Source organism: Protopterus annectens, chromosome 5.part0 (assembly GCF_019279795.1).
Source record: "Protopterus annectens isolate FY-2018-M chromosome 5.part0, PAN1.0, whole genome shotgun sequence".
Lineage (NCBI taxonomy): Eukaryota > Metazoa > Chordata > Ceratodontiformes > Protopteridae > Protopterus > Protopterus annectens.
In genome coordinates, this window is record NC_056735.1 from 1,162,298,147 (window position 1) to 1,162,320,077 (window position 21,931).

Consider the following 21,931-nt stretch of genomic DNA (forward strand, 5'->3'; position numbering starts at 1 on the left):
GCTAAGACTGACACACAATTCTGCAGGTAGACATGGGCAAGGAGGATTGCAGAATATGTCTAAGTTAAGAATTGCCATCACAGTCTGATTTTCTGGTCAATGACCTACGGTAAGATAAAGCTATGAACTGACATAGCATGTTATTTCATCTGTTACATACATAATGGGGCATTACTAGTTCCACGTTAGTTGTGTACTTAGAAATATGGCAAGTACTGCCAAATGCTTTATCAGTACTTAAGTAAATATGTCTGCATTCAGCACTTTCAAACTAAAAAACAAAATTAAATCATTACCTGAGGATTTATATTTCCAAGATATAAATTGGTCGTTGTGGGATCGCCCACATCATGAGAGCCTGGCACAAAGTCATCCAGAGCTTTAAAAAAATACAAACTCACAGTTACAAAACAGAGATGAAACATGCAGTTCTTTCATAATAAAACTAAAAGCAAATAAAGAATATAAAAATCTTCATTTACCTGAAGATCTGCTTCGTCTTGAGCCTTCCACTGAAAAAGTAAAAGTACCATTAAAACAAATATGGGGAAGTGTTTGAAATGGCTGCTGTACATTTTTGATCTGTCAGGTTATTACTGATCTGTTTCCCTTTTCAGTATGTAGTACACAGACTACATAAGGTAGGGTTTCTTATATTAAGTTACCAAACCATTATTCAGGGCTGAATCGAAAAATGCTCAACCAACATTAGAGGAAAACAAAAGGTGTGGGTAATCTGCTTAGCAAAATGCTCTCCCCTACACAAAGGGGAATTATCTGAACACAACACCCAAGCAAAAAGGACAAAACAACAGAGACTCATCACATACATACTTATCACAACTGATCTACATGATACTCTACCTGATGGGTCCTGGGCTACATTCATCTTTTTCATAAACCAGAACCCGACAACTTCTATAAGATGCAGTGCTCACATATGCATAATATCTATTCCAACGTATGCCAAGCCTCCTCACTCAGCGATGACCGATGGATCATCTGCAGAGCCCCCCCCCCCCCCAACTTTACCCTAGCCACTAATGAGAAACCTGCAAATCAAGATATATAGCAATTACAAACAATAAACAAGTACCTACCTGGCCAACTTCCGATGGAGGAGCCACCCACTCTAAAAAATGGACAATGGGCTATTTCTTAATCAAGAAGAGTCCTACACTGATTAATAACAGATGACATACAAACATATCATCTGTCACATTTTGTATCAAGACCCCTGGACTGATATACAAACAATATTTACCCAGGTGTAAGAAGCTGGAAATAAAGTCCTAGGACCAAATGTCAGAAGACAGAGTACAGATGCAGCACAGGAGGCCTGCCCTGGAATTCATGCTTGAGACAATGTTGAGAGAGTATATGTCATTAGCACCAAGTAGTAGGGTGCAAACGTCAACAAAAGAAACATTCCTGAAGTAAGTATCAGAGGCAGACACTCCCCTAGAGGTAAGCAGGGTTTAACTACAGCATTTAACAGTGGGTGGTTTACTGCCTAATGGAAAAAAAATAACGCAGCAAGCAATTCACTTGCAAAGTGAATGCCTGGCAACTGTGAGCCCTTCACGAAATGAATCAAAGGAAACTGAAGTACAGTTGTGTACACTTACCATAAAAGGTAGATGTTCGAGTGTATTCACTGTTGCACTCATCACATTTGGGTTATCTACTTGCAGTAGCCCTCAATCGGCCTGATTAACAAAGTCTTGGGTCCTGCGTCGGTTGCTGTCCCTTCTTCCGTGACGTCATGTCATCAGGGGTATAAAACATGCAGCCGACGCCATTACATCAGTTTTTCTTGCCCCCGATGACAGGTGCCCCCTTAATGGGAAGCAATTAAATCTATAAATAAACAAGGATATACCTCCAACAAAAAAGCAAATACACCAAAAAGCTTTTTGAGCATAGTAAAGGAGAGTAAAGGTACAGCCAAATGAAGTAAGGGGGCTGGAGGGAGGGTAACAAGGACTGCAACAGTGAACACACTCGAACATCTACATTTATAGTAAGTGTACACAACTGTACTATGTTCTTTGTGTTTCACTGTTGCAGTCATCACATTTGGGTAGATTCCCAAAGCTAAGGATGGGAGGAGGAATTTAGATAGAATTAGGACCAGCTATAAGGCTGGATTTTCTCTGGATTTAGAGAAAAAATTGGCAGATGGTAATGCTTGGTGAAAGTATGTACAGAACTCCAGGTAGCAGCTTCTAGAATGTCCCTGGTAGGGAGGCCTCTAAGAAAGGCTGTAGAGGTAGATGCAGCCCTGGTTGAGTGGGGTCTGATCCCCTGTGGGATACATTTTCCATGGTGCTTGTAGCAGAAATGAATGCAATAGCCTATCCATTTGGAAATGTTTTCCTTTGAAATAGCCTTCCCCTCTGTCCCTGCGGCAAATGCCACCAGCAGTTGTTCCGAATTCCTTTGAGGTTTAGTCCTGTCCAAGTAGAATCTAAGTTGTCTGCGTACATCTAAGGAGTGCAGTATACGTTCCTCCTTTGATCTGTAGATTAGGATAGATGTTTGGCAAATGAATGGACTGATTAAGGGTCACACTGGATACCACCTTGGGCATGAAGGAGGGATTGGTCCTGAGGGACATCCTGTCCGCATGAAAGATAATGAAAGGCTCCACTGCCATAAGAGCCTGTAATTCGGCTACCCTTCTTGCTGAAGTGATTGCTAAAACGAAAGCTGTTTTCCAAGAAAGGAATTTTAAGTCTGCAGTAGCAGCTGTCTCGAAAGGAGGAAGAGTGAGTTTCTCCAATACAAAGTTAAGGTCCCAGGCTGGGATTGGAGCTATCGTGGGTGGTTGTAAATTTCTGGCCCCTCTAAGGAACTGCTTGAGCAGTGGGTGAGAGAAGAGAGGAGGTTCTGTGTTATAATGAGCTGAAATAGCTGAGGCGTGGATTTTGATGGAGGAGAAAGACAGGCCCTTGTGAAGCATCTCAGTTAAGTAATGTAAAATCTGTGCTCATCCCTTGAGATTGGTTCCAGGCACAAAATCTTTTCCATTTTTTCAGCATAAGATATTCTAGTACTAGGCCTCCTTGCCTATAAAACAATATCCATCACTGGTTTACTGAGGGATGGCAAAGGAGAAATTAGGTAATTAGCCAGGCTGCTAGGTTCAGTATGCGAAGCTGAGGGTGCAGAATCCGATTCTCCTGCTGAGACAATAGGGTAGGGGTCTGAGGCAGGTGCCATGGGGCCGACAGTGACACACTGCGCAAGAGGAGGTACCATTGTTGGCGTGGCCAGTCTGGTGCAATCAAAATCATCCTTGGTTTGTCTTGTTTGATCTTTAGTAGTACTTTGGAGTGCAGAGGTAGAGGAGGAAAGGCATAAACTGATAGGTTTTTCCAGCTGAAGGACAGAGCATCCACTTTCCAAGCTTGTTTGTGGGGAGTCCTTGTGCAAAATTTGTTCAATTGATAGTTCTGGGGGGAGTGGTTCCAGTTTCCACTCATGTGGGTGCATGAGGTTTCTGCTTAGTTCGTCTGCCATTGTGTTTAGTTTTCCTAGTAGGAATTGAGCTTGTAGATGCACTTGGTAGCTCAGGGCTGTGTTCCACAATGCCATGGCTAGTCTGCAGAGGGGGTAAGAATGTGTACTCCCCCTGCTTGTTTATGTACCACATAACAGTGGTGTTGTCCATCTTTACCTTTAATTGTCCTGGAAGAATGTGGTCCTTGAAGGCTATCAGAGCATTCTGTACAGCTAACATTTCTTTTTGATTGATATGCAGGTGCATTTGACTTGAGTTCCATTTGCCCTGAATGCACTTCCCTGCCAGGTGAGCCCCCCATGCATAGTTTGATGCATCTGTTGTTAGGGTTTGGGCGGCAGGGGGTAGTGTGAATGGTAGTCCCTTGCTTTGGTGGCAGGCCTCTGCCCACCAAAGGAACTCTCGACGTATGCAAGGTATGATAGGAATCATTGCTTCTAGATCCTGTGAATGTTGACACCATAGGCTTTTTAGATACCATTGTAGTTTCCTCATATGCAGTCTTGCATATGGAATTAGAAGAATGCAGGAGGCCATGAACCCTAATGCTTGTAGTATTTTTGCCTTGCAGATAGCAGGGTTTTTGTGGCCACTTGTTTGAAGTAGGTTGTCAAATGAATTTGTTTCTCTAGCGTGAGGAAAGCCTTCTGGGAAGTTGTATTCAAGCTTGCTCCCAGGAATATAATTTGTTGACAGGGTACCAGGTGTGATTTCTTTTTGTTTATGGTGTACCCCAGACAAGTTAGCACCCTTTGTACAAAGGCCAGATGATTCAAAAGTATGTCCTGGCTGTCAGCCTTAATTAGACAATCGTCCAGGTATGGGTATATTTGAATATGTCTTTGCCTGCAAAAATGCAATGACTGGAGCTAGGTACTTTGTGAATACCCTGGGTGCAGTAGATAAGCCAAAGGGCAGTGCAGAGAACGGATAGTGCGTGCAGCCTGCTTTGAAGCATAGGCATCTTCTGCAAGATTTCCTGATTTGGATGTGCAGGTAGGCTTCCTTTAAATCTAGTGTTGCCAACCAGGCATCTTTGCCTAGCATAGGGAGCAACTGGTGAAGAGTCAGCATCTTGAATTTTGGAATCACCAAAAAGGTGTTTAGAGTAGAGAGGTCCAGGATAGGATGCCATGAATTGTCCTTTCTGGGTACCAAGAAAAGTCTCAAGTAGAAACCTTGTCCCTTTTCTTCTTCTGGTACCAATTGAATAGCCCATGCTTGAGAGAGAAAGTACTTGCTTTTGGGCCTCTGCCTACTAATTTGGGGGTAGATCTGGCCACCCGCTTGGAGTTTGTAACGTGTGGAAGTGAAATCTGTATCCCTGGGACACTATATTTAAAACCCACTTGTCCTGGGTAATGAGTTCCCATTCTTTGCATGAAGAGCAATTTTTCACCCCAAAGGGGCAGTCAGTTGAGAAGTGCTTGGAAGTTTTAAAAAGAAGTCATTGAGACAGTTTACCATAGGGGGAAGTTTTATTACTCCCAGATTTGGAAGTGGAGGTGCCCCACTGCTTAGTCCTGTGCGTACCCTGGGACTGAAGCCTGGGAGCTCTGCTGGATCTGTGTTTGGACTGAGAAGGTCTGGAAGAGGCAGGAAAGGACCAATTCTTGGAAGGCCAATGCCTACTAAACCTTGGGGGTTGTACTTGGAAAAAATCTGTAACGGTTTGCATAGATTTAGCTTTTTCCTCCATCTTTTTAAGTACTACTTCTGCCTTGTTGCGAAACAGGCGGTCCTGATTTAAGGGATCATCCAGTAATTTTGCTTTAACATGATCTGGCAAGGACTGCTCCTTAAGCCAAGCATGCCTTCTAAGTACAGACCCAGTTACTGCAGCCCTGCAAGATGCCTCTAGTGAATCAAAACCACACTGCAAAGTATGTTTTCCAACTTGTTCAGGTGAATGCAGTAAATCCTGCAAATCCTTATTTTCAGCACAATCAGGAATCAACATTTTTTTTTGTTTAAGCAATCCAATAATATGCTGCTGATACTTTAACATATGAAACTAGCAGTTTAAGGCTCTAATGGCCAAAGTTGCAGAAGTGTATACCTTCTTACCCCATCTATCCAGCGCCCTGGAGTCTCTATCAGAGGGGGGTAGGATTTTTGGCAGTAGTAGCTTTAATGCCCTTGGGTCCCTGTGAAATGGTCTCATGATCTGCAGTAGGATTTTAAAAAAGAACTTGTGAGAGTCAGAGACCCTGTAATATATATCAGGTTTTCTGGGAGCAGGAGGTAAAGAGTCAGGGGCCAAGCTAGATTCCAAAAAGGAATCCTCAACAATGTCTAGTACAGGAAGTATGGCTAAAGGCCTGTGCTGGGGCAGGAGTAAGAAGTCCCTAAGCCTCCTTTTAGAATCAGAGAAATCCTGACTTTCCCAACGAAAATGCTCCCTGAGAGTATGCAAGGTTTCACCAAAAAAGAAATCCTCTGGGGGGGGGGGGGGAGCAGAGGGAATAGAGTCCTCAGCATCAGAATATTCATAGGTAGATAAGAGTAAATCCTAGTCACCAGAGGAAACAGAAAATTCAGAATCCTGGTCAGAATTATCATAAGCAAACTCAGTCCTAGGTCTCTTAGAGGGGGAAGGCTGGCTTCCCCTGATTAAAGTAATAAGGTCTTCAGCCATTCTTATCATTTCTTTTTAGGCATAGAGGCCTGACCATGTGGTCTGGGCATCAGTTTTCTAGACATGGTTCGAGTTTTAGGCCTTGAAGAAGAAGATGGCGTTGGTTTAATATGCAAGTCAGTAGGCCTGAATACACCATGAAAATGGAACAAATGAGGCCCAAGTGATACAGTTGTTTGAAATTATTATTAGCTTCAAACTGTCCCAGTTAATTCAGGGTACACCTTTGCATAGACTGCAAGCGGCTCAGGACCCATCCAAGGTAGAGACATCCGCAGGTTCCACAGCTGAAGCATCTCGCGGCATACTGTACTCCGAATGGGTCTCAGTAGAGTCCTGCGAATCTGAAGTAGCGGGTATCAGGGGCTGCGAAAGCACCTCACTGAGTACCAGCAAACTGGCAACTGGCTTAGGAGAAGCGTTGTCAGCAGCTTTGGAACTAGACGACCTGTCTCTGTCTTTATCTTTGCTTTTTTTTTGGAATGTTGGTAGTTGGTTGGCTTACCAAAGACATATCAGGATAATTGAACTGAGCACCAAAATATTTAGAAGCGAAAATATACAGACGATGGATAGTTTGTGGTTTAAATACGGCACAAAACCGACAGCGACTTATGTTGTGGTCAGGGCCTAGGCAAGGAATACAGTACGAATGAAAATCTTCATGAGGTATTTGCTTTCCACAAGTAATGCAATTATTTACTTTTACTGACATTGGTTTAGAGCAAGAAAAAGTTTCTCCAATGGGGTACTTAGCTTTTAGTTGAAGACTTCGGTTCTGAAACTCGAAAACGAAAACTTCAGGAGTCAGCCGACCGGCACTTGCAAACTGCTTCTGCTTCGGGCACCGCATGGCAAGAAAGACCATTGTAATGGCATCAGCTGCATGTTTTATACCCCTGACGACATGACGTCACGGAAGAAGGGATAGCAACAGACGCAGGACCCAAGACTTTGTTAATCAGGCCGACTGAGGGCTACTGCAAGCAGATAATCCAAATGTGATGACTGCAACAGTGAAACATGAAGAACATCAGCCAGTCCACTCTTCTAACATCTGAGCTGAAAGTGGGTATTCAGGATGTGAAGTACTGTGTATTTCAGGTTCCTATCCCATTGAGGACAATAATATGAATGAAACAGTTTAGGGACAACCCAGAAACCATCTTTCGGAAGAAATGAAGGTTAATCCTAGGGGATGCCAGAAGTCTTTGTGAAAGCCCAGAAACAGTTCCTACAGATGAGGGATCCTAGCTACAGAGGTGACTGCCACTAGGAAGACAGTAATCTCAGAAATGAAATTCAATGCTGCTGAGCTAGCAAGCTCAGACAGAAGGCAAACAAACCTGTCGGTCATGACTTTTACGAGTTACATAGAGACATCATTCTTCAAAGGAGGAGAGAGATGCAGCACTTTAGGGAGTTATCAGACTAGCAGATGTTAGGCGTCAATCCTGATTTTCACAAAATCAAGACAAAACAAGCAGAGCATCTACATCTCTGGCAATCAAAGTTTGGGAACAGACTCAGTTTGGTGTTAGGACTGGCCATGGGGAGAGGATGAAGCAATCAACAGCTAGTGGCTCCTATCTTGCGTGAGGGTTTGGAGAACCAGAGGACTATGTAACCATTGGTGCTGAACGGGAGCTTTGCTGGTCATTTCAAGGTAATCCAAGGGGTGGTGACGACATCCTGACATAATTGCACTAACTACTCCCTTAGTTAGGGTATATGACTGGCCGCCACATGAGTGAGGGTTCCCATGTTCCATAGTCATCACTCCTCATTGAAACCCTTGCAGCCCCCCCCCCCCTCAAGGGCCTCACAGTGAGCTGCCACTGAGGTCGACTCTTCAAGATGTCAAGGGCCACATCCAGTCAAGGGTAAATGGCTGATATACACAGAAAGGAGTAATAGAAGAATCTAGAAATAGGTGCACAAGACAGACTGAGGGAGGACAGACTGAGGCTCTGTGGGGTTGGAGAAGATGTATATTACAAAACAAAAATCACTAAAGAAAGACAGAAATAACAGTTGCACCATGAAAATGGAACAAATGAGGCCCAAGTGATACAGCTGTTTGAAATTATTATTAGCTTCAAACTGTCCCAATTAATTCATGGTACACCTTTGCATAGACTGCAAGTAGTTTCAAGTTGAAGACACATATCTAGTAAGTGGAATGCTTCCTAACAGCTTCAACCCCCCCCCCCCCGAGACCCCAACCAGAAGATGTGATGGGATAAGGAAGTCTACATCACTACCTGGAATTAAGGTAGAATTAAGTGTCTCCCTAGTCATGAAGACCTTCTTGGTTTGGACCTGGAGAATTTCCTGTACCACTAGAGTGAGCCAAAGGATTTGTATCATAATTGTGAGGCTTGAAACTGCAAATCCTGATTGTAAGTAATTTCAGAACTAGCTGTTACACTGCTGAGGTGCTTTTGCATATTAGATGGGAGGGTTAATTTCCATGCACCCTTCCCCCTCGCAACCCCTTGATATATTCTAACTCTGACATCAATGCACTTTAAAGTAATGGAAACACTCAAAGGTACAGCACCCAAGGGATAAGTATACACTACAGCAGACTTGCATCTGTAGTTAAACTATTCCAAAGACCTTATTATTCCAACAGACAAAAGCCTAAAGTGGTCATCATTGGTGGTTTGAGTTGGATGTGTGTGAAGGCAACTGATTGCTGATGCAGTAGCAAAGTGAGTAACACTGGTATGTCGTAGTGTTTGGCTCTGAGTAACTGGTTGTGGCTCACTCTTTGTGCAAACTGCATGCCCTGCCTGCCATTGTGTTGGTTTGTCCAGGTACTCTGTTGGTTTCATCTAACACCCCAAAAACAATTATCCAAGCTGCCTGTAGGCAAGTGTGTGTGTGTGTGTCCCTTATTCTTTTTTTGGGACTATAGAGGCAGGCAGTATTTATAGCTATGATGTATGCATTCTTGTTTACTCAGTTTAGTGGGGACTAGTATTTTAATTCATTAAACTTCAACATCAGTTATGTTTTTTTTCCTTTAAAGTCAGATCGCTGGCTTAACTAGATTAGCTCCTCCACAATTACACTGCAGTCTTCCTGTAGGCCTGGTTGCTATGTTGCAATACTGGCGCTTGTTAATACTGCACACTGATGTTATGTGCACACATACTCCTGTAGCGGGGGGGAGGGGGGGCAGGGGTAAATATGATTTTATTTGATTTGACATTTGCTTGCAAGGGAAGTCTGACTGAGTTATTGCCAGTTTAAAGCAGAAACCTGGGAAGAAAAGCTCCAATTCTTGCACAGAATACTGGAGTTCATATCAATTCAGGTCTTTTTCTATATACAACAGTTATAAAAATACAGTAGAACTGCTTATGAAAGCAAGACAAGAAAAGGAAAGTTTGAGTATTTTAAACTATGTACAAGTATAAGAAAACAGATATTTATGAGATCAATTAAAATAATACTTCTATGCTTACAGAAGCAGCACACAGCAGACAATTCAAGTCTTGCAGACTATATGCAACAAGTAAAAAAACAGATAACATACCATAGGCTTTTGTGTTTTCTTTGGGCAGATTTATGGGGTTTGAAACAAAAGCAACCGTAAACAGGAATGGAGAAAAAATGTTTGCTTATAAAATTTGCAGTATTACAATTAGAGCAGAAGGTATTTAAGCATGGTAGTACAGACTGAAGTGGAATACATGGTTATGTTTACTACTAGAGTGAGAAGTAGAGGTAGAAGAGGAAATATTACAGGATGCTGTTAATAGAGTGAGAGTTTATGTGGAGGAGACGGACTGGTACCTGCAGGAAGGATACTACGAGACATTTTAGAAGTCAGGAGCATTGAATTAGTTGTAACACATGGTCTAAAATTACCCTAGTTGGGAACGGGAATGTCACCATAAAACACTTTTAGTGAAAATTTGAAAGACTAAAGGGAAGGATCCGTCCTGCTAGCTATAGGGACAGTATTCCAAGCTTTTGTAATAAAAGTAGGAGTATAAACAATATCATTTATTTATTTTTATTTATTTACATTTGTTGACCGGGAGTGTCCGACTGGACGTATGTCCATTTTCAGCGGAGGTCCGGGGAGAAAAGGTCCACAGTTAAATAAACAGTAGTTACATTGGATTACATAGCGATTAACAATTTGATTAACATAGCAATTAGTTACAAACATATTTAAAGATGAAGAACATAGTACATCAGCAGACAACTAGAATCTTTATCTGCGAAGTACATAACAGACATTAACAAATGTTACAATAAGAAGTTCCTGCTGTATAATAAGTACTAGGCTTATGAGCATCTGAGCTTGTTATAATCAAGGTAGTCGGGTGGAAAGAAAGGTAGTGGTTGGATGGGGTGGGTGACATTAGAGTGGGAGTTGCAAGGGCATAGCCAGCATATTTTTAGGTGCGCTTTTAGTAAAGTTTTGAAGTGGGTGCATGATGGGACGTTGGTAATTGTGGGTGGGAGGGAGTTCCATTATTTGGCTATGGCGCAAGAGAATAGTGCTTCACTGGCAGAGTTATTGGCTTTAGTGATCTGCAAGTGATTTTTGTTGCTGGATCTTAGTGATCTGGTGGTGCGATAGGGATGGAGTAGATTCTGGAGGGATGGGACATTTAGTGGATGGTTTACTAGTTTGTGGGCGAGTGAGAGTTGATACCACTGAAGGAGGTGAGGGAGTTCAAGCCAGCCCAGTTCAGCAAGTGAGAGACAGTGGTGACTACAGTAGGATGCCCTATGTGGCGAATTTGGCGATTTTGTTGTAGCAGGTCTCTAGCTTGTTTACATCGCATTGCCTTAGGTTGGTATATATTGGAGAGGCATAAAGTACGGTGGAGATAAGGTGGGAATTTGCTATTGAAATCTTTGCTGCTTTGGTGAGAAGTTGCTTATTTCTGTATAATGCTCCTAGTTTTTTGGGGACTTTTTTATGGTCATGGATATGTGAATGTCAAATTTTAGTTTGTCTATTTCCACTCCTAGCAATTTGGTGCGTTCAGTTGGGTATATAGTGGTGTTGTCTTTTGCTGAGATGTTAAAGTGAGAGTTGTTTTGAGCATGTTTGGTGGGTTGGAAGATGAGTACTTTAGTTTTGTTTGGGTTGAATATTAATTGGGCATCGGATAACCAAGTTTCAAAAGACAGAAAAAGGCTTCCTGTGTGACTTTTTGCAGTTTGGGTAGGGACTGGGCTGAGCAGATGATGGTTGAGTCATCTGTGTTTTGTATGAGTGTGCCATGTTTGGTGGCAGAGGCTAGATTATTGGTGAAAACAGAGAAGAGTAGGGGTCCAAGGATGGATCCTTGGGGAACCCCCATGGAGACAGGTAGTTGGGGAGATATGTCATTCTACCATACAACGGATTGTTGGCGGTCAAACAGGTAACTCTGAATCCAGTTGGTGACTGATTGAGAGTAGGATAGGTTATTGAGGACAGAGATGAGTTGTTTGTGTGGGACCATGTCAAATGCTTTAGATAGGTCTAGGAAAGTAGCAGAGGAGAGACAGCCATTGTTTTTATGCTGAAGGATAGTGTTAGTAAAGGAGAGTAAGGCAGTGGTGGTGCTATGGTTTGGTCGGAAACCATGCTGAGTATTGGAAAGGAGGTTGTTAGTAAGGAGGTAGTGTGAGACCTGAGAGTGTATGCATCTCTGTAGTATTTTGAAGAGTGGAGAGAGAACAGCTATGGGACGGTAATTGGTTAGTTCTGTGGAGGGTCCGCCTTTGTGGAGGGAAATTAAATGTGATACTTTCCACAGTGAACGTAACTTTCTGACAAAGATCGGTTAATCAAGATGGATACTGGGTAGGTCAGAGCATCAGCTGCGATTTGCAGGTATTCACTTGGGAGGTTGTCTGCTGCTAATTTGGTGGGCTTAAGTTTAGTTAAGAGTTTTTGTTATGTTGGAGGTAGGTACAGGAGAAAAAGAGAAGGCAGTGGGGAGATTACTAGTTGAAGGTGTGGGCTGGAGGGGAGGGGGGTTGTGTTGTTTAGCTAGTGATAGCATGGTTTGTGTGAAGTGTGCGTTGAATGAGGTAGCAATATTTTCGGAGGAGTGAGGGATGTTAGGAGGAGGGGTACTGACTTTACCTGGGTGGAGGATGGAGTTTATGGAGTACCAGAATTGTTTGGGGCTGTGTTGGGAGGAGTCTAGGGCATACTGGTAGTATTGGAATTTGTCTTGTTTTATTAGCTTTTTGACTCTATTGCATGGTTCTAGGAATTTCTGTCTAGTTGAGGGGTTTTTGGTTTTGCGCCAGTGCTCCCAGGCTTTATCCCTGTTTTTCATTTCTGACTTACTGGTTTTCTGTAGCCATGGGGAGGGTTGTGCTTTGGTTCTGGAAAGCCTTATGGGGGCATGGTAATTAAGGATGCTCAGGAAGGTAATATTAAAAGATTCAACTGCGTCATCAAGACTGAGGTACTTTAGAGGATGCCAGTTACATTCTTTGAGGGAGGAGATGAATGTGAGTGGGTTAAAGTTTAGTTTTTTACGTATTTGACGGTAGATGACAGGTTTAGCTTGGTTTAGGTATTTTTTGAGTAGGAATGTTGGGGAGTGATCACTGAGGCTATCTGAAAAGCAGCCCGTTATATATGACTCAACTTTTCTTTGCAGATTTGGATGACTTCTAAACAGTGAGTTGACTTTGGTCATGGGATTGCAGCAGATGTGTGGGGATGCATATTTGTAGGGTTGTTATAAGGGTAAGACAGGCAGTGAGGTAATGAATAATTGTGTATGCAGAGAACAACTGTGTGTATTTTAGGTAGTAGAATAGTTTGAGCCAATTGAGGGTCTTTAATGATACAGGGATAGGTTCTGTAATGGATATTGGTTGCATATTTGGCTACTTCATTATGGCACTGTTCAAGGTTTTTATGCAAGTGAAGTTTGGAGGATTGAGGCATAAAAAAGAAAAGGCAGAGATAAATAATGGCAATGGTGACTCTAAATGCAGGGGGTCAGGAAGTTTTAGACTCTATAAAGTGTACACAGTTTTTGATGCTTTTTTTTACAGAATCTGGTATATGCAAATCGAATATGAGGTTATCATCTATTATTATACCCAACAGTGTAGGAGGCCAGTCCAATGTTGTTGTTAAAGGAATGTATTTTAAAGATCTTTTTTTTTTTCTTTTTCCATGAGAGAGAGAGAGAGAGAGAGAGAGACATTTAGGAAAGAAAAATAATTTTTTTTTTTTTTTTTTTTTAGGGTTTAGCATAAGCTGAATTATGCAACCATCTTATGGTGATAGTAAAAGACTCTTCAGTGATTTGCTGAAGTTATGCCAGGTCATAAGATGAACAGACCAGTGTTGAATCATCGGTGTACTGTATGAGACAAGCATGTGTGTGCGCATGTGTAAAGTGAGCTGGTAGGAATATTAAAGAAAAGACAATTGAAGACAGATCCCTGTGGGACACCAGTACTGACAGGGACAGAATAGTGTAGACTGCCATTTCGCTTCCTGGTGTCTATCGCTGAGATAGCTCTTGAACCATTTGAGGGTATTTTGTGTTAAGCCTACTGAGGACATCAAAGTTAGAAGTGTACTATGACAGACTGTATTAAATGACTTTGACAGATCAAGGAATAGCGTAGAAACTAATCTACTGCCATCTCTAGCTTTGCTAACCGTATCAGTGAATGCTATTGTTAAGTGCACCTCTGAGGGACTGGGTTATCGTGATGTGTTACAGAAGCTTGTCACAGCACTGCATTATAAACAAAGTCTGCCAACTGTCATATACAGTTTTGCTTTGAAACAGCACTGCAACCAAAAACCAGTCCATATGACATGCACAAGGTATTACAAAATGCCAAAAAATGAAGGCTCACAGAGAGAACGAGTACTGTGTTCTGCAATGGAGTCAGCATGATCTGTACCTTTTATGGGTGAAAGGAGTGGAATAAGATTCTGTGTACGACAGTGTTGTAGCACAAATTATGTCATTAATGAGGGATCCATTATGGCTGCTGTGCATACAGTTTACTTATTCCTGGCTACATCCCAAATGTCAATTATGTTGATCCCCAAAAGTGTTCTTTTTCAGAACACCAGGACAAAGTACACTGCTCTAGCAAGGGGCTCAGGAAACGCCTTACAGATTTTCTGCTTGTTCAATTCCCCAAGAATGTCAAACCAGTGGTAGTGTGATGACCCTTCTCTTTAGTGCGCAGCCAGAAATGCAATTCTTCCCTATCATCTTGTCATTTTATTCATTTAGATGCCACAAAAAATAATCTGTCTCACTGAACAGGCCCTAGAACCAGCGCTGTCTCCATCCAAGGCTTGCAAATGCCACAAAGCATACTTGCAGCCTAAGCTGACTGATGTGAAGCCCTCCTCACCATGAGGAGGACTCATTATTTGAAACACAGGAAAGCCTATATGGATTCCCTTCTTCTTAGGTGAAGTGTCCATCCTCAGATTGTGTGAAAAGTAGGCTGCAGAAAAGGACTACAAAAACACTGTCATGGACTGCACACCACACCTGAGTGTAATGGTAGAAATATGGTGGCTTTGCAGCCAAAAATACCTCAAAAACCAATACAGCTCCCATATCTGAAGGTGTGAAAACTAGCAAGATGATGACTGTGGCTGCTATCAATGTCAGAAGACTGGCAAAGGTCCAAGCTTGGATCATGCACATTATCCTTAACTGGATGAAAGATCACGACCTCCTGGCAAAAGTATCAGACATTGTACAGTGTCCAGATCTATACCTATGAAGGTTACCCTCTCAAAATGAGTCAGAGAAAACTTCTTTTAATTATTGGGCATCACCACAAAAGCATCTACTAAAAGAATACTTTACTGGAGTCCTAAAATAGGTTTACCAGGCGTAACATTTCCACAAACAACTTGGTGACCGTCCTACAAGGCTTTGACCTTCATTATCAACACATATTAAAATACCCCAGATGCTGAAGACAGCCCAAATGATAACACTTGATACTGGAAGTGATACCCATCTAGTGCGAACAAAAATCTTTTGTGTAGTACACCCCAAACACTGAAATACCAAAGACCGCTTACCATGACTAATGACTCCAGTGAGACATCCTATAAAAGCATTGATAATGAATCTCTCAAGGGACACTATCCACAGCCTGACTTAATGCTTGAGGTCACTGAGATCGAAAATGAAGCAGAAACCATTTGCTCATATGATACCAATTAAAAGTGAGAGCACACCAACCATGCCTCTATTCCCAAAATGGTACATCACCCATTGCAGACTTTCCATAGCAGAGTCTGTGGCTGCCCACAAGCTCCAACAACATAGACTTGTCTGGAAATTAAGCTCTTTTTCTGAAACAGGTGAGATCAAGAATGCGGTTTATTGAACACTTACAGAACTTTAATAGAAAAATGTAGCTCATGGACCACTTAAAGAACACTGTTAGCATCTTGTGATGATTCTCCAAGCACATGGGGATATACTCCTCTAAACACCCCCCCCCCCCCCCCCAACCAAAAGCCAGCCTTAACACTGCAGTTGGATCTGTTACAATGTAGCCAGTGAAGTTCTCTTGGCTCTTGGGTGACTCAGCCAGCAAAGAAGGGAGCATGACTGATGCCTGAATGTCTTCATCAGTCAGTGATGAGGCTTTTTCCTGTTTTGGGACATGGCAGGCTTAGAAAAAGCAGAAGTAAATGGGAAGTAAAAAATCCTCCCTTAATGGTGAGGTATTGTTAATTCATGAACAAGTAAATCAACCAAGTCTTGAGAAACTTCACTGATAAGCAGATCCCTCTTAAAAAGGCCATCTGGAATATCCTGCTTTTGAGCTCTCCGAGGTGAACAATTTAAACTGCACTACACTGCACAGGTGCAAGTCAGAGCATGCTGCTCTAGCAATAGCATAAGGGGAGCGAAGGCGGTCTTAAGAGTCTCAACAAAATCCTCTCTGCATCACGATTTGGAAAAGGTCTTGTCTCTGCCTGAGCCACCAAAGACAACTGAAACTTATGTGAGATGACCACACAAGCAAGGCTCATAAACCTAGCATGGTAGAGAAGTATACCCTCCTCTTAACAAGCCTGTCTGAAATTCTGGACTTCTTTTGTTTGACAAAATCTTATTCTACTTACATTCATTTTCAAAATTTACATTCAACATCTACCCTCAACTCACTTTTAAAGTCAATCCTGAAATTACTTCATATTACCAGAGAGTCAACAGCACAGAAGTAAAAATTTGCCATACCAACAGTGACCCAAGTTTGGGAATGGGCACAGACTGCTGGCAGATGTGGTTGATGGTGACATAATAAAGTGGCAGACAATCTCTCGTATCACAGGATGGAAAGGATGGGGGATACCTGATGCCTGTGTGACCTCTAATGGAGACCAGGAGCCTTACAAGTCATCTACCCAGATTACAGGGGTAGAAATGACATCTTTGATGTCACTGTATTAGTTACTGCCTGAGCTGGGGACTTGAACCAACTGCCTTGACAATAATGGCTCCAGGTTCCATTAGTGGTGCAACAACCAGGGGCGGCCCGTGCTATTGGACTGCCGGACTGCAGCCGCCCCAACTTGAAATAAAGAAAAATAAAGAAATAAAAATAAAAAAAAAAATTTTAAAAATTGCGGACTTTCGCACATGCGCACTAGTCCGGACTGCTGCTGAGACAGTCTGGAGCATGCGCAGATTGTCTCAGCAGCAGTCCTGACTGGGAAACATGAAGAACGGAGCTCCCAGCGGACTTTCGCTCATGCACACTAGTCTGGACTGCTGCTAAGACAGTCTGGAGCATGCGCAGATTGTCTCAGCAGCAGCATGCGCAGATTGTCTCAGCAGCAGTCCTGACTGGGAAACATGAAGAACGGAGCTCCCAGCCGTTTTAAACTGCATAGACTGTCCTGGAACTCGCTGGGAAAACGCGTCAGGGTCGGACTGCAACGTCAGCAGTCTATCTTGGGACGGGCAGAGTCTGGTGTGGATTGGAGTTTGCTGCAGTCTCGTCGGGGGAAGATCTCACGACGGGGATGTGCGCGGGCGGGTTTTCGTACTGGGATTTGGATTTATGCTATAGGGAAAGATCTACTAGGTAGGTGTGTGTGTGTATGCGTGTGTGTGAGTGTGTGTATGCGTGTGTGTGGAAATGCCCCAGGTGCAATATACTGGTGGTTAGACTCATGGTGGTGTGGTAGGGAATACCTCAGGCTTGAACCCTGTACTTTGTATGCAGGTGTTAAAGAGGTGAATTCCCTACCCACCACCATTTGTAAAAAAATTGCAGATTTTTGCCTCATATTTGATCTGATCTGTTCCTCATAATATCTGTGGTTTGTAACTGTTGCAATGCTTGATATTTGATGGTGCAGTGGTAGCATTGTTGCCTCACAGCTGCAGGTTCTCAGGTTTGATTCTTGGCTGGGGTGCCGTCTTTGTGGGGTCTGTATCTTCTCACTGTGTTTATGTGGGTTTGCTTTTGTGTCCTCCCATGTTACAAAGACATGTCTGCATTATTTCTTCCTGGGCCTCTGCTGAAAACTGTTTTTTTGTTCCAAGTCAGACTGTTCTGATTAACAAATGTTAAATAAAATTGACAGGCATTTGAATTTCAGACTTCAGGTTTCTGAATGTTTAATTCCTTACATATTTGATGGTGCAGTGGCAGTATTGTTGCCTCACAGCTATAGGTTTTCTGGTTTGATTCTTGGCTGGGGTGCCTTCTGTGTGGAGTCTGCATCTTATCCCTGTGTTTGTGTGGATTTGCTCTGGTGTCCTGCCATTTTACAAAGACATGCGTCTACAGTATTTCTCCCTGGGCCTCTGCTGAAAATTGTTTTTGTTCCGTCAGAAGTAAAATTGACAGGCATTTGAATTTCAGACTTCATATTCTTCAGAAAATGCATAGTAAAACAACTTTTTATTCTGGCAATAAATATATAGTAACACAACCTTTTATTATAGTAATTTTCTAAGTTTATAAGATGACCATTTGAAATGTGTCCTTATTTTTGGGACTGTATTACCCTGTTATTGGCTTTGTCCAGGTTTTTTGTGCTAAGGTTGACAGCTATGGCAAGAACTGAATTCAATGAATATGTTTGAGGGCTGTATTCCCTCATCACTGGGTTTGTCCAGGTGTTTTGTGCTAAGAGGTTGACAGCTATGGTGAGAACTGAATTCATTAAATGATAGCCATTTAAGTTTCAGTCTTCCTCTCTTTCACAAAGCAGCTGATTTGGTGTAGTGGTATGTTGCTCTGACTGTTTTGCACAGGGACCTTGGCAGTAAAATGTATGGTGGTAACACAGCATTTTTCTTTCACAAAGCAGGTGATTTTGCATAGTGGTATGTTGTTCTGACTCTTTTGCACAGGGACCTTGGCAGTAAAATGTATGGTGGTAACACAGCATTTTATTCTAGCAGCTTTCCAAGATTATACAAGCAATGTTTAATGTGTCCCTGGTTTCTGCCCTTTTGACCCACCCCAATAAATTTGGCTTTTTCCAGATTTCTTGTGCTGCGGTTGAGATGCAGTTGAGTATTGAGTAGATTTTACAAGGAGCTGAGAGCTGCAGGGGAAGAGAAGTTTAGTGCTGATTATGCTAAGTCAGCTCGCATTACTAATAGCACAACAGGTTGTGTACTTGCTTTTGATGCAGAAGGTTGTTGGTTCTACTCCCATAAGGGGTGAATGCTGCCGTACTGAAAGTTAAGATACTAACTATGAGCCTGTTATCAGTTTGCCATCCATTTCCTATTGCAATATTACTAGCTTATTTTTAATGTAATTTAGGCAATGTATTCCTCAGGGGCATCAGACACTTCATTTTTCGATGAAACCATGAAATATAAAGGTGATTGCTAGCAGCAACCTCTTCATTACAGATTTATTTAATGTGGAACTATTTAGATGACTTTTTTACTACTTCAGAGATTGTGCATATTTACTGATAATGGTGGACTGTAGAATTGTGCATATTTACTGATAATAGTGGACTGTAAAAGTTTGAGTAGACTTTTATGATGGAAATGTTCTGAATTGGGCAGTTTTTTCATTGCTGCATGTGTTTTGTTTCATTGTTTACTGGAAAAATGTTCAAAGCAATAGGAAGGTGCATCAAAGAGCACATGTATGTTTCATATGCAAGGGGCCTATGATTTGAAAACAGCCCAGAATTAATCTTTATGTGCCACGGGTAAAATGTATTTTCTTTGAATGTGGGTTTCAATGTTGTTTCAATGAATGTGAGTTTCAATGGCAGAGAAGTTTTAATGCCAAGCTTGTTTAGCAGATGTCTTAGTGTTTGTGCTGTAAAATGCAAAATAAAACTTTCAAATGAAGTTCAAATCATCATAGAAGTAAATCAGTATGCATGTTAGTGTTTATGGTAAATGGAGTGAAATAGCCACGTAATGGATCATTGGAATGGCTTAAGGGGGAAGCTCCATTCGACCATGGTTTTGTGAGGGGGAAGGGCGGCAAACTTAGGCAGCCCCAGCTGAACCATACCTCCCTTCTTATTTTTGGTTTGTTCCTCATAAAATTTGTGTTTTTCTGGCAAATCATTTAGGAATTAAGTCACTAAATAATGACACACCGAGTTTCAGACTTCATAACCTTCAGAAAAATGCATGCTAAAGTAAGACCTGTTCTATCAACTGTCTCAGTTTATACAAGAGTAGCTTTTTGTACTGCTTATATGTTCCCCCAATATATTTGGCCTTGTCCAGATTTATTGCATTAACAGGTTGAGAGGTACATGCAAATAAATTGCTTTATAGAATTAGGCATAGCCAACCCTCTCAACTGTCCCTGATTTTGGCTCGAAATGTTGCTCTTCCCCTAATGATCCCTCCGCAAAACAGCAATTTTGGAAGAAAACATGGAGGGTTTATAATTAAGAAATAACTGTAATAATCAGATTACTTTTATTTCAGAAATGCATGTAGATTATTTTATTTTGTCAGCTGCTCAAGATAACAGTACTAATATTAAAGTATCCCTTCTTTGACAGGTTCCCCGCTGTATTGTGTTGCTATTTTATATTTTTACATCACATTTTTGGTCCATTTTTCATAAAATTGTGTTTTTTTGGCAAATTAGTGACAAATCATTAAAGACTGAAGTCAGAAAATAATGACAGACATTTGAGTTTCAGATTTCATACCATTCAGAAAATTCATACTAATGCAAGACCTCTATTATCTTTCTAAGTTTATAAGAGCAATATTTTAAAAACTGTCCTTATTTTTGGACCTTTGTCCCATTTCTTTGCATGGCTTTGTCCACATTTCTTGCTCTGAGGTTGAGAGGTATGACAAATGTGTCAGGGCCATCACAAGTCAGCCAGAGACATTTCAAACTGTGACATACTTGTTACACCCCACTCCCCCATGTAGTGACTCTGGATGTGTCGAAGCAAGGAAAGGAGTAGTTATGCAGTGTAAATGTGCAGAGTATCCCCCCCCCCCCATCCAAGGTAAACACAAGTACTAGAGTGGCTTTTCATCTGTCCTTGATTTTTACAGAATGGTCTGGTTTCTGTCATTTTTTGTACTGTTGATTTATGCTTATTACTCAAAGTGCCTGTTGCTCTGTGTTTAAGTAGCAATACTTTAATGACCATTAGGTAAGCTTGGCTGAGATTGCAAGATGCAAGTAAGCTTTAATCAGCATACTGTTAAAGAATCGCCAACATTGAAAGCCTTTCTGTTGCCATGTAGAGAATACTTAACTAGATAATGTATAAGCCTTGGGTATTGAAATGCATATGCCAGTATTTGTAATAAAGGACAGGATTACATTATTTTAAGTCTCATTACACTTGGAGACTTCCAGTCATCTCTGCAGGCTTTACCCGTAAACAGAATGCCAATCGTGTGGTCCATAACCTGTACAGTAATCCTTTTAGTGTGGTCCATAACCTGTACAGTATTCCTTTTAAGCAATGTATCTTGAGCTTAATTCTTGTTTGCTTTTCATTTTTTACTTTGATCATGTTTTCCCCATGAAACAAGTAGATGTCAGGCAGCAGGTCTTTTTTTGGATAAGGAACATTTTTACAAGTGGGGGCATCAGAGATTTCTACTTTCAGCATGTTACTTGGTACTTTAATAAAGCTGAATATAAATTATAATTAGAACTGCAGTGCAAGAAGTGGTTTGAGTTGAGTGCTGCTTGTTTTTCTTGCACTTGATTTTGACTGGCATTCCATTAATGTATTTAAAAAAAAATAATTTATTTTTTCATGCCTCACAACCTTTTTTTGCTTCCATCTAGATATTAAGCTGTCATGCAGCCAATGCATTGAAATATTTTTATTCTTCTACACTTCATTTTGTCTTGATTGGACTCTCACAATGACGGTTTGGCACCCAGGGCAGTATATTTAGTTTTTGTGGGTTTGCGCATAGCTCCTCCCCTTTCTAGTTGGCCGCACCCCTTCCCATTGACTCCACCCATTCAGCTGTCTCCTGCAGCCCCCCTTTGATTTGAAGTCACCAGCTGCCACTGGCAACAACCCCACCAGACCCCTTGCTTCTTAGCACCACTAATGTAGAGTTTGAGAGGAGTCAGCGGACCCATTCATTCAGTGATAAGTTATGGAGGGGGTACCTAAACGGAGCAAGAGGAGGATCGGCAGCTGGGCAGACACAGAAACCAGAAGAACAACTGAAGGCTCTACTGGGTAAGAGAAGAAAATACACACAAAAAATATTTCATACTACAGTTGTTATTCATCTCAAAGCCCCAGTACTCTTTAGATT

General features: G+C 41.7%; 1 protein-coding gene across 3 annotated transcripts in view; it reads right to left on the bottom strand.

Moving 5' to 3' along the window:
* Positions 1-21,931, bottom strand: part of LOC122801567 (U2 snRNP associated SURP domain containing) — a 2,423,494-nt gene that overhangs the window by 1,060,117 nt on the left and 1,341,446 nt on the right. For all 3 annotated transcript variants that reach the window (XM_044071008.1, XM_044071006.1, XM_044071007.1), the window contains 2 exons: positions 483-512; positions 297-379 (listed from right to left, as the gene is read on the bottom strand). In XM_044071008.1, the coding sequence (XP_043926943.1) occupies positions 297-379; positions 483-512 (113 nt within the window). The remainder of the gene's footprint in view (positions 1-296; positions 380-482; positions 513-21,931) is intronic.